Source organism: Formica exsecta, unplaced genomic scaffold, assembly GCF_003651465.1.
Source record: "Formica exsecta isolate Colony F162 unplaced genomic scaffold, ASM365146v1 scaffold303, whole genome shotgun sequence".
Taxonomy (NCBI): domain Eukaryota; kingdom Metazoa; phylum Arthropoda; class Insecta; order Hymenoptera; family Formicidae; genus Formica; species Formica exsecta.
In genome coordinates this window covers 51832-64910 of record NW_021850289.1, presented here as the reverse complement: position 1 = coordinate 64910, position 13079 = coordinate 51832, and the positions used below count along the sequence as shown (strand labels likewise).

The following is a 13079-nucleotide window of genomic DNA, read 5'->3' as shown; positions in this document are numbered from 1 at the left end:
CGCATAATTAAAGATATTTTTAAATGAAGAAAAAAGAAAGAGAGCGCGCGAAATGTTGCTTCCTTTTTCGTTTAAATAATATCTAAATATTATGTTCAATATATAAAAAAATATTTTGGAAAGATAAATCTCTTTTTTCGTGAAAGCAATGAGAGAACAATGAATTAGCGATCTGTAAAAGACAAATTCTTTTGTAGAAAATATTACACTTTTGTTGAATTGTGGAAAGTATTGGTATATCAAGAATTGAAAATACTGTAATATTTTCCATCTTTCTTTATTGAGAGAAAAGTAGATTATATTATTTTTTTAAATTAACTCTAATATCATGTTCTAAAATGCTTCTGAAAAAAAAAGATCTACAGATAATACTTTTAGAGAAATTTTTGATATAACACTATTATCTTTCTCAGTATTGATGGCAGTAATGAAAATATTATAATCTCAAAAATATAACTTTTTAGAAGAATTCTTTATGCAATACATCTCTATATATACAAATTTCTTATACGATACATATAAAGTTCTTTCCAAAAGATTTTTATGTATAAATTAAAATAAAAATATATATAAAATACTACACAGATTCAAAACAATGTATAGATTAATTATAATTTTTTAAATATATATGATAAAATAGCATTGAAGTACATATTTGTAACTTGAAGCAAAGGTAATTGTAACTTAAAGTACTGATATTATATTTATTGATGTATTTGATATATAAAATCTATATATAAGAATAAATATAGATACACACATACACATAGAATTTGTTTCAACTGTTTTATAATAAGCAGATATCTTTAGAAAATTTTATTTTTAATGCTATAGTATTTTGACGCTATACAGAAAGGAGTTCTACATTTATTACGTGTGACAATAAATCCGTGATAATAAAAATATAATAGATTATTATATATATATATATATATTTTATAATATACATTGAAGAATTGTGATTATACTATTTTAAATCTAGGAATTATATTGCAATTTTTCTTTGTATTAAATTCTAGTTTAATAAAAAGAAAATACATTTTTAATATTATAAATATTATATTGAGTTTGTTATTCACAGATGTCAACTGGACCTACACATAAACATCGTTATAAAAATGTAGGATTAGACTCACAAGAATTGCGAAGACGCAGAGAAGAAGAAGGAGTTCAATTAAGAAAGCAAAAACGTGAGCAGCAGTTATCAAAACGTCGCAATGTTCCTAACATTGCTGCAGATGAGGATAATGTTACAGCTACAGATGAATATTCACTTCCTACAGCACAATCGGTAATATAATTATTATTATATTGTATTTTACTTACAAAACATTATATGTTGCAGTATATTTTTTTTATATAAAAAAATTTTGTATTTTAGCAATCCCCTGGTATCATAACAACTGAAATGGTAGATGCATTATATAGTCCTAACATACAAGATCAATTGGCTGCAACGCAGAAATTTAGAAAATTATTATCAAGAGAGCCAAATCCTCCCATAGATGAAGTGATACAAACAGGAATTGTGCCACAATTTGTCGAATTTCTTAAAAATAATACAAATTGCACTCTACAGGTTAGAATATTAATATAAGTATAAAAATATATATCAAAGGAATATATAAATGGTAATATTGATTGTTAGTTTGAAGCAGCATGGGCTTTAACAAATATAGCAAGTGGTACATCTCAGCAAACACGTATCGTGATAGATGCAGGAGCTGTTCCCACTTTCATTTCTTTACTTGGTTCTGAATATGAAGATGTACAGGAACAAGCTGTTTGGGCATTGGGCAATATTGCAGGGGATAGTCCCGAATGCAGAGATCATGTATTAGCCAACGGTATCCTCACTCCACTTTTGCAGTACGTTTCCTTATTTTTATGATTTTCATATAAATTATTTTTTTATCTCTTACTATTTATTATACTTTATAGTGCAAGGATTGCAGAAAATAGAAAGACACAATGATAGAACCTAAACAGTAGCTTCATAATTTCACATAATTTTTTTTAGAGTACTATCGAAGGCGACGCGTCTTTCTATGACCCGCAATGCGGTATGGGCATTATCAAATTTGTGTCGAGGAAAAAATCCGGCACCAGCTTTCGCAAAAGTCGCACCATGTCTACCGGTGTTAGCACATCTTCTTAATCATACTGATTATGATGTACTTGCTGATGCTTGTTGGGCGCTTTCTTATTTGAGCGACGGTCCAAATGATAAGATACAAGCCGTTATCGATGCCGGTGTTTGCAGACGTCTCGTAGAACTTCTTATGTATGTCAGAATTTATGTAAATTGGACATTATATGTGCAAAATTAGTTTTATTCAATTGTGTCACTAATAAAAAAAAACATTGTTTTCAGGCATGAACAGAATAATGTAATAAGTGCAGCTCTTCGTGCTGTAGGAAATATAGTCACTGGAGATGATGTGCAAACTCAAGTTGTGTTAAATTGTTCAGCATTACCATGTCTATTGCATCTTTTAAGTTCGCCACGGGAAAGTGTTCGTAAAGAAGCTTGTTGGACAGTTTCTAATATCACTGCTGGTAATCCCCAGCAGATACAAGTATGTCACATTTAAAGCATAATAGTATATAACTTTATATATTATTAATGTTTTTGTAAAAGATATATATATATCTTCATATAAATATTTTTGTAGGCAGTGATTGATGCCAATATCTTTCCGGTTTTAATTGAAATTTTGAGTAAAGCTGAATTTAAAACACGTAAAGAAGCAGCGTGGGCAATTACAAATGCTACTAGCGGCGGAACAGCCGATCAAATTCGATATCTCGCAATGCAGGGATGTATTCCGCCATTGTGTGATCTACTTACCGTTATGGATGCCAAAATTGTTCAGGTCGCTTTGAATGGATTAGAAAATATTTTGCGTTTGGGAGAACAAGATGCATCTATGCATAATGGTCTTAATCCTTATGCAGTTCTTATCGAAGAATGTTATGGTAAAGTACTAAATATTAATGGAGAAAGATTTTATATGATAAATACACACTGGTTTTCTAATTCATTAATATCTTTTCCTAATATTTTTTAGGCCTAGATAAGATAGAGTTCTTGCAATCTCACCAAAATATGGATATTTATCAGAAGGCCTTTGATATTATCGAACGATTCTTTGGGTCTGAGGAAGAGGATACTAGACTTGTGCCCTCCATCGATTCACAAGGGCAGGAGTATCAATTCACTGCACCAGATTCTTCCCAACTACCAGTGCAAGGATTTGAGTTTTAATCGACTATATTTAAATTCTGAATCTTATTTCATTAAGTGTTATTTGTTCTATGGGATTTACAGTATCTCTAAAATCGATACATTGACACAAAATATGGTTTTACTTACTTGCCCATAAAATTTCAGTTTATTTGTATCAAAAATACTAATAGAGTAACCCAAAATTATCTATTTTTTTCATTGAATTAAAAACAGTAAAATCTGTATAATTTTAATGATTTTTCTTTCTCATTCTGGATAAACTGTAATGCGCTGTGTATGTTATGATCTAAAATCTCTTTATTGTTTTTCAAACCTATGTCAAATTGCGACAATGTTTGCATTAAAACCTTGAAACAATTTGTATAGGAACACTTATAGACTCATACCTGCATGTATTTAGTGTATGAGACGTTCAGTTTATGAGGCATAAACGTTTTAGTGCTTAAGAGTAGAAGTGAGAACAAAATGATCGAGACAATTTATCGAGGCAGATTCATATCTCGTCCGACTTTTGACTGACACAATTACGAAAAAATAAAACTAGCATTATATCCTGCGAGATACTAACTGAATGACTGAAGTACGCGACTATGTAGCCAACACGGACAACATTACGCAACGGGGTACTCACCTTATTATACTAGATAGAAACATGACCAATTAAACTTTTTTACTGTAAATACGTATCTCGTAATTTTAAGGCTATTCTATACAGAGTGCCCTTAAGAAGTAAAGTAATAGTCGCATCTGTCCATCAATATAATATTGCATCAGTTTACAAAAATTGGTTGAAATGTTTATTGTATTTTATAATAAGCATGGTTTGTATCAAAATATGTACAATGCTTGATTCTTTTGTATTTAATGATAATCATGCAAGAGAAAATGCTGACTTCCAGTTAATGTATAAACTGATATTTTTGTCCAATATCACATAATCAATTGGTTGGTCTTAATTATAAACATCTGCAGAGATTGAATGATTGAATAAATGATTTTTATATATTATATAGTTTCATAATTAAATTTTTTTTAAATATTCGTTTTTTTCAATCCTTTTGATATATGCAGGTGATAAAAATAAATAGTATTGGATTTGTACAGCACATTATTAGATTTTGGACATTCTGTATAAAAAGTCTGTGACTGTATATATATATAAAACATATTTATTATTTAGGTTTGACGATATACTATACTTATATAAATTATATATACCATCTCGACTTTTAGTTACCGATTTAAATTATGACAGAAAATGACTGTACTATAATTCAGTAATTGAAACTTCGCTAATTTATCATTTTAGCCAATTATGCGGCGATGGATATTTATTGCCAATTTATGAAATTACTTACCAAGTAGTACATAAATATAGCAAAAAATAAATTGTCATGTATTGTGCATGCCATTTTTAATTAAAATGTGAGAGAAAATTCTTCTATAAAACTATTACTCTATAAAGCATATAAGGATGTTTTTTCAGTATTTTCAATCACTTGAATCAACAGCTTTTAAGTGCATTGTGAAATATTTATTAATTATAGAAAGTAGTTTTTTACAATTATAATTACTTTAATCAAAACAAACTTTAACTATTTTGACATTAATAGTATTAATAAAATATACTACTATATCCTATCAATTAAAATGCACGTAGATTGACTTAAATATGTATTTATCTATAGATTTATTACTAATTTCTTTTGTTTAAAGATATATTTCAGTTTAAAGAAAGTTGAAAAGCACTAGTTGAAATGAACATTGTGAATATTATATTTTATTTTCCCCAAGATCTATATTATAAATTGATAAAGAATTTAAAAATGGAAATTTATATAAATATTTGTTAAAGCTCATGTTATTTTAAGTTGATTTTTTCATTAGTTTTTAAAAGATATTTGAGAAAAGGATGTATTTTATGAACTTGGTATTTCTGATTATATAAAATTATATAAAAAAAGCGTACAGAAGACTAACAACCTTCTATAAAAATCATATAAAAAACTCAACGAAAATTACGCCAGATCAGATACATGACAATATTTATATTTAGTATGTGTGAATCATTCTTTTACATATCCACTGTGTTGTGTAGAGTTGTGGTACTAGGGCTGTGTTCCGATATTCACTGCCAGTACTTAAAATCTATAGTATGTATGACGTAAATTATAGATTTTCACTGGCGGTGAATATCGGAACACAGCCTAGATATTCTGATTCATTTTTGGAACAAAGTTTGCAAATAATAAAAAGCTAATAAATATTTGTTTATATAATGTTATTTATTATATATATAAAATCACAATTTATACAAAATCAAGTTTTTGTTATTTCCTTATATTTGTAATTGTAGTAATAATTTGTATGTTAAGAATAACATTGCAATTTTTCTATAATTATCCCGAATTATTTTATTTACTAAATTAAAATTGTAATGAAAGAAAAGGTTTGTAAATTGGCAATGAGTATATGATACTAGACATTATTCAATTACTGTACAGACTGCCGACTGACACATTAACACGAAAATCGAAATATACACTGAGATAATCCTAATTGTATTTTATTTTAAAGCTAAATAAAAATATATTCGGAAATATACGTTAAATCTCAGTAGATACATAACAGTGTCATTATATTTTTCGAAAATACATAGAAGTATGAAATTCTGATTAGAAAGATTCACTAAAAATAAAATTTATTTCGTGTAATATTGACATAATAAAATAAAATTAAATTAACACAGATAAATTTTACATTTCTTTAATTTATAATCGGAGAGAAATTTGATCATGACTGCCATAGCTATCATGTAATTTATATTCTTGCAGATGCTAAGAGAATTAAGGCTCCTAATTCGACACTGTAGTGTCTTTATATTAGGACAATAGACATTATATAAAGGAAAAAAAAATAAATGATTGATTTTTGTGTGAAATAAATTATTGAATTTAATTAATAAAAAAATATGAGTGATGACGTGTAAAAAAAAACTAGTTTTTTATGTTGTATGATTCAAGAAAATACTTGTAATTACTCGATTCTGATAATCTTAATCTGACATAGCTGTAGTGACAATTTAGGAGCCTTATCTTGCAACACATTAAATATGCATCTTTTACAAGTATCAATTCATGTCTTGTTAAACTTTGTTGTTCTCTTTACTTATATCTAATCTTATTATTTATAGAACTGTATTATTAATACTAAGTGCCTTTAGAATATTGTTTTTGCAACTAAGATTAACAATATCTTAAATTTGGTTCGGGTTGTACGGATATAATTGCTGCATCTGTAACGCGCGTTACAAGTGCCATTAAAATATCTTGATCAATGCTTTCTGATAGTTTATGGTAAAACTGATCCTCTACAAACTTCAATTTTTGCTGTGATGATTGATAATTGTTGGTTTGCATAGTAAAAATGTAAATAGCTTCCCTAATTAAAGGGCTTATTTTATCACACAAATTATGTAATGCTTTTATTGCTTCTACATTGATATTCAATACATCGTGAATTAACTGCAAAAAAATTGTTTATATAAGCTAGAATATAAACAGAAATTAGATTTGAAATGTATATATACATACCACAACTTTTTTTGATGAAGAATCTTTCTTTAGTTTGGTAATGATCTTACCAGCATCATCTCCAAAATTTTCTGGATTTAAGTATAGAGGACTATCCATGTGTAAAACAATACTGCTTACACTTGCCAATGCTGTGGCTAAACAATCCATTGTGGTGGTTTCATTCGCAAATAATAGAATAATTTGAGGTTTATTCATAGGATTTCTTGATTTTGTTTCATTTATTGCAGTTGCAATATCATTCCAAGTATCTGATTCTTGATTACAAAATGTTGCTTTAATTTCTTCAAAGGATTTAAACCGTGAAGTAAAATTATTTTTGGGCTGTATTTGTTTTTCATCCATATTTATAAATAAAACAACTAAAATTGCTATAATTGCTAAAATAATGATATGATAATGAGATACTACACAAGAGTTATTTGTATCTTGTTCATATATACGTAACTGAGAACTTTCATATGAGAACTTTTTTTTTGTTAAAGAAATATCATTTTGCGAAGATATTTTTTTCTCATTCCCCTTAATATGTTCATCAGAAGCTTTTTTTATTTGTTCATTTGTGTTATTGTTTATTTTTTTAATGCTATCATCTTCTGATGTTTCACTTTCAGATGAGTTTAATTTTGATTGTTCAGATACGTTATTTTCCGTATCTGAATTGTGATAATTATTTTGTAAACAACTTTTTTCTTCACATTCTCTTATAGGTCTTCGACATTTAGGTGTAGATGGTTTAGATGATGGTAAGTCACGAGTCTGCAAAACAATAATATATTATTTATTTCACAGATAGATCACAGAGATAATTATATATCTTAATAAAACATTTCACAATCAATCTAATTCTGTAGTTAGTATCAATGTATTGACTACACTGTTTAATTAGACATTGGTAAATTGATTGTGTTTTAAAGATAAACATTGCATATATGATATCAGTGACATATGGGTAAGGAAGATGACAGAGAAATTATAGTGTGTTATCTACTAGTACTATGGTGGATCAAAAAGTGAGAATTCTTTTATTATGACTTTTATTTATTACTTGTGCATAAATTGGATTTATTGTGTTAAAATAGAAGCTAATGACTACTTTTTACTATAATCTTTCTATTTTAACACAATAAGTCCAATTTGTGCAAAAGTTACAAATAAAAGTCATAATAAAACAGGGAACCTCACCTTTTGATATATCCTATTACATAACCTGCATTCAGCTTGATGCTATAAGTGCTGAAAGCGTTTAATGTTTAATTGATCAATCAGGATAAAAAAATCTTTGCCCCGAATGATCAAACAAATGCTTTCAGTATTTATAGTGTCAAGTGTTACGAACGCAGTCATAATATGCATAAGAACCGGAAGTTCTGTCGCAATCGAGGATTTTCTCCGCTTCTTTCATTGATATCGTTTAATAAAGCTACGAAAATTTCAAGAAAATCAATGAAACGGAGCAATAATATTTCGGAGAGATACCTCGTCGTTCATTTCGCAATTGATGAGCTCATCTTTTCTCGTCGTGAAAATGTCATGGGACAATATAACCTTTTTTTCTTTTTTATGCAGGTATTTAACGTGCCGTTAACCGAGTACTTGTTTTTCGGTTTAACGATATAACCTGAATTTTTGGTTAGCAACTATCAGCTGTGGAAAGACTATGGAGAGCTCTGTCGGTCGGTCGTGAACTATGGATTCCTAATTCCTAGTTGACGATTTCTGTAAAAAATGTGCCGTCGTCGTCGTGATAACATAATGCAGAAAGCACGCGAGAGGAATTAATCGAATAAAGACCGTTTATGGCAATGAGATTGGACCTCACTTTGTCCAACGGTATCATCCAAAACATAGAAGAAGAATCAAGATCGATTTAAATCGATCGCGATCAAACTCACTGGTAGCACGCCGGTTGTATAGGAATCGAATTCGCGTGACATTTTTCAGCCGTTCTATGGTGATAACATGTGCATTAGTCCTCTGAAGAAGATATGCCATTGGGGACCACTCTCTGCTCTCGGTAAGTGACACCTGCTAACCGGCTTTTCATCACCGCGTCAATCAACCGTTGTGAGGTTAGAATCGATGAAATGACGGAATTGACAGTTTATTTATCGGCTGCATTTGTTAATACCTGGCATTTATACGTTATCGATCGTAATCCTGATGCAAAATATGAATTTCCATAACGAAGATAATTTGATAAGATTGCAACTTTTTTTATCATATTGATTTGTATTGCAGGAATAATAAAGATAATTACGTTAATGACGATACACTGTAGTAAACAATGGTGGTCACCACAAGAAAGTATTCCAGCTGCTACCAGTTTTTTATTGTTCTTTACTCTGAGTGGGTTAACTTTGTTTCATTTTATCAGCGCAATCTTTGAAGGACCAGGATATCTTAAATTAAAATGGATGCCGGTAATACACATTTGTGTAATAAAACTCTTCTATCCTCAATTCTTCATTTCCAGAGATAGGATTCTTTAAATTTAAAGTTTCCTATTGCACTGATTTCTTATCACTTTGTATTTGTCACTTGACAGTATGTATGCGCATACAAGTTTGCATTACCATAGATAATAAAAAATTATATTGTTACTTAAGTGGCCTTATCATATCTTAAAATTAAATTAAAAAACAAAATTGTAGATTTTGTTTATAAATTTAATAAGCAATAAAATAAAAAAATAAATAAATAATTAAAAAGCAAATTAAAAGAAACTAAATTTCATTATTATTATTTATCAATATAATTTGCTTTTAGGAGAAAATTACAGATACACAATATTTACAATATTGTATTGTCTGTCAAGGGTATAAGGCACCAAGGTCACATCATTGTAGAAAATGTAAGATTTAATATAATATAAATATTCTTTTTTAATATTTTTAAAAAATTTAATTTTTACTCATTAGTAACAATATATGATTTAAGGATAATTTTTTGGATGATTTATAATTTCTTTTTTTATATAAAATATATCGAAAATCGTAGTATGCAAAATGGGGATGATTTCTTATGCAAAAACAAATTGAAAATGTTGAATGAAATTTTTTTATATAAGGTTTTATTTTCGAAAAAATTGACTTTGAACACTTATATGTATTTGATTAATAATGAAAATAAGTTCAATAGATCTTACTACACAATTATTTCTGTTTATATTTATAAACAATTGTAAATTAACAGTTCACGCTTTTTAAATTTTTGTCAAGCAATACTTTGTGTACAACAATGAAAATGACATTTTTAGCAATTTGTAATTTAACAAAATAAATGCATTATTGAAACTTGCTACAAAAATACATGGATGCAGTAAAGTTCGAAATCAGTTGTACATGTGCTAGACGAATCTTCAAGTCGAATTTTTCGAAAACATATCTTGTATGAAAAAATTTTATTTTACATTTTCGATTTGTATTTGCAGGAATCGCTATTTTGCTTGTATCACAATTTTTGATATTTCCTGTATATTCTATTGTGCTTATCTATAAATATATTTTATTGATGACAAAAAAATAATACTGATTGTGAGCAACACACATACACACAGTGCTAAAAATATTGTTATATTCTTATTATAGCTCAAAAAACTCAAACATTTTACTAAAAATAAGAATATTTATCAATGTGTATTATCATTGCAAGATGCTAATACAGCGACTCAAAATTAGATCAACGATTGCATCTGCCGCGCATTAGAGCTTAGTATTTTTATAATTTGTATTTCTAACAAAATTTTGGAGATTCATACTTAGACATGACAACATAGAATCTTTCTTGCTTGGCTCATGCGAATAAAGCCCAAATGCTTAATTTGCAAGTTTGTAACATAATATATGACGCGATTGCCGATCAGTTGCTGCGTTAACGCCTTACAAATGGTAAAACGCTGATAAATATATTTATTTTGAATAAAATAAAATTGTGGAGTCTCTTGGATTATAACATATTGTTTAAAATTAACACATAAATTTTATCTTTTAATAATTCTCTTCTTATTTTTTATTTTTTAGGTGATCGTTGTGTAATGAAAATGGATCATCACTGTCCATGGATAAATACATGTGTTGGACATTATAATCATGGTCATTTTACGGCATTTTTAGCAAGTGCAGTTGGCGGTTGTTGCGTCTCCACTGTTATATTAATTTCCTGGGTTGTGACTGTATTATCTCTGAAGCCATTGCCATTCCCACCACCATCAGTCTATATATTAATATTAGTAGTATTTAGTATTGGTTTATCTATTGGTGTTATACTTGCAGTAGGAATGTTGTTATATTTTCAGGTAAATAATCTTGTATAAAGTCTCAGTATATGTTCACATTTTTTAAATTTTACTATGTCCAATTTTAATACATTTTTTAAATTGCATAGATGTTAGCCATTGTGAGAAATCGAACAGAAATAGAAGATTGGATTTTGGAAAAGGCACGATGCCGGCGAGATAATACAGATGTTAAATATGTACATCCATATTCAAAAGGATGGCGTTTCAATATTAGTCAGGTTCTTACATGGGATTGCACCCCAGTTGGTGATGGCATTACATGGCCCGTTATTGATGGCTGTGATCAATACACATTAACAGTGAGATTTTATTATAAAAATAATAATATGTTATATTAATTCATATAATAATTATCAATTAAATACAGCATATGTAAAATTAAAATTTATAAAATGAGTATAAGTTTACAGCACACATACATATGCACACACATTACACATTATTCTTTCTATTAGTTCGAAAAAACATAATTATTTATATAATATATAACTATATAACTATATATTATAAACTTTATATATTATAAACTATAAAGTGACATCCATGTCTCGATTGTTCATGTTTCGATTGGACACAATATTTCCTGATATTTATTAGTTATTGTGTGTTATCGAGATGTGCGCTAATGGGACCCTCCCAAACTATATATTATTACACTATATAGTATTACACTATATAGTATATACTATTTAACATATCACTGTTTTATAGAGGGAGCAACTCGCACAGAAATTAGATAAGCGGAAAAGAGCGCGCAAGTATAGAGCTATAAAAACTGCCTCAGGATTAAAACTTCCAATTAGATATGGCTGTGGTGTATTTTGTCATCCGCCTTGCACTGATGAACCTCGTATCAAATTGGATATAGATGATATTATGGTTGTAACGCGTTGGAAAAAGTATGTTTTAAATTGTTAATTTTTTTTTTTTATAATATACTATTCAAGTTTTTATTTATGTGTGTATGTGTGAGTGTATATAAAAGCTATTGTGCGATAAAAACAGTTTTAATTTCTTACAGATATTGGTTATTTGGAGAAAAAGAGCTGAAAGGAGAAAATAATGTGGGATCGAAACGTATTAGAGGATGGTTTCCACGCCCCTGTGTGATTGAAGTAATAGAAAATGATTTATATGATTCAGATAACTTGTTTAAGGACAATTAAACTTTGAAGATATATAACAATATTTATGTGTGCTTGAAGATATGTGAACAATTAGATAACAAAATGCTAGCAGTATGCCAGCAATACGGCAACAAAATCATGATTGATTTTGCAATAAATTTTGATATATCTCTTCATTAAACTTTGTTTTTGACAGTATGTTCTCGATATTATATGACGGTTAAATGCAATAAAATTCGAGCATTGTCTTTATCACGTCAAGACAGCAAATTTCGAGTAGCATTGCTACTCAGACATACATGACAGAGAAACAGTAGAACATAATCTATTTTCATGATGTGATAGAAACAAATACAATCTATTGTCAAGTGACATGATAGTGACTCGCGCCAAATCAGATGCAGCAATAGCGAGGCGAACCGTATATCTATATGGATATTGAACAGTCCAATTACGAGTATCTTGAAATATTGGATCTCAGTGACGGCTGAACCAATCAAGTTTTTAATAGGTTTAATCAATAGCATAAGTTTGTTTTATTTAATAAAAGTATTTTTATTTTTGCTCTTTGTACCCTATAAAGAGATGTTACCAAGCAAAGTTTGCAGCAATGTATTAAAATATTTATTAAGAAACTTTGTATGGTTCTTATTATTCTTATTATCATCGTATAAATTTCACTTACTTGTATATTATTTTATATTTTTGTGTTTTTTTTTTATATTTTAATAATAGTTTTTATATTGTGTGTATTTATTTATTTTATTTTGTTATTGTTTTGCGGAATATAAAATACAAATAGTATCGTA

The 13079-nt window shown here is 28.4% G+C and overlaps 3 protein-coding genes across 6 annotated transcripts in view; 2 read left to right on the top strand and 1 right to left on the bottom strand.

The window, feature by feature from the left end:
- The window catches only part of LOC115237667 (importin subunit alpha-7), a 9329-nt gene extending 4317 nt beyond the window's left edge, over positions 1 to 5012 (top strand). For 2 of the 3 annotated variants that reach the window (XM_029810871.1, XM_029810869.1), the window contains 7 exons: positions 1082 to 1291; positions 1382 to 1579; positions 1649 to 1869; positions 2021 to 2284; positions 2375 to 2579; positions 2676 to 2979; positions 3072 to 5012. In XM_029810871.1, the coding sequence (XP_029666731.1) occupies positions 1082 to 1291; positions 1382 to 1579; positions 1649 to 1869; positions 2021 to 2284; positions 2375 to 2579; positions 2676 to 2979; positions 3072 to 3268 (1599 nt within the window). In that variant the 3' untranslated portion in view covers positions 3269 to 5012. The remainder of the gene's footprint in view (positions 1 to 1081; positions 1292 to 1381; positions 1580 to 1648; positions 1870 to 2020; positions 2285 to 2374; positions 2580 to 2675; positions 2980 to 3071) is intronic. The other variant, XM_029810870.1, reaches the window with a different exon arrangement.
- A 504-nt stretch (positions 5013 to 5516) lies between these two features.
- LOC115237671 lies at positions 5517 to 8869 on the bottom strand. 2 transcript variants are annotated; one of them, XM_029810875.1, is made up of 3 exons: positions 8739 to 8869; positions 6844 to 7602; positions 5517 to 6774 (listed from the first exon to the last, which is right to left on the bottom strand). In XM_029810875.1, exons 1-3 carry the CDS (start codon positions 8778 to 8780, stop codon positions 6496 to 6498), a joined length of 1080 nt encoding a protein of 359 aa, XP_029666735.1. In that variant the 5' UTR covers positions 8781 to 8869; the 3' UTR covers positions 5517 to 6495. The 2 variants fall into 2 exon arrangements, with proteins under 2 accessions (XP_029666735.1, XP_029666736.1); XM_029810876.1 differs by lacking the exon at positions 8739 to 8869 and adding an exon at positions 8323 to 8478 and having other exon boundaries at positions 6273 to 6774.
- On the top strand, positions 8501 to 12905 carry LOC115237669 (palmitoyltransferase ZDHHC6-like). The gene is made up of 7 exons (XM_029810872.1): positions 8501 to 8860; positions 9085 to 9266; positions 9613 to 9697; positions 10866 to 11140; positions 11230 to 11442; positions 11855 to 12042; positions 12165 to 12905. Exons 1-7 carry the CDS (start codon positions 8806 to 8808, stop codon positions 12307 to 12309), a joined length of 1143 nt encoding a protein of 380 aa, XP_029666732.1. The 5' UTR covers positions 8501 to 8805; the 3' UTR covers positions 12310 to 12905.
- Positions 12906 to 13079: the final 174 nt, after the last annotated feature.

Bases quoted from the DNA above. Each gene is read 5' to 3' on its own strand.
- LOC115237671 (XM_029810875.1), bottom strand. From the start codon at position 8,780: ATGTCACGCGAATTCGATTCCTATACAACCGGCGTGCTACCA. The intron at 7,603-8,738 runs GTGAGTTTGATC...ATTGTTTTGCAG, and splicing joins ATACAACCGGCGTGCTACCA to ACTCGTGACTTACCATCATC. The intron at 6,775-6,843 runs GTATGTATATAT...ATTTTTTTGCAG, and splicing joins CTTCATCAAAAAAAGTTGTG to TTAATTCACGATGTATTGAA.
- LOC115237669 (XM_029810872.1), top strand. From the start codon at position 8,806: ATGTGCATTAGTCCTCTGAAGAAGATATGCCATTGGGGACCACTCTCT. The intron at 9,267-9,612 runs GTAATACACATT...ATTTGCTTTTAG, and splicing joins TTAAATTAAAATGGATGCCG to GAGAAAATTACAGATACACA. The intron at 11,443-11,854 runs GTGAGATTTTAT...ACTGTTTTATAG, and splicing joins GTGATCAATACACATTAACA to AGGGAGCAACTCGCACAGAA.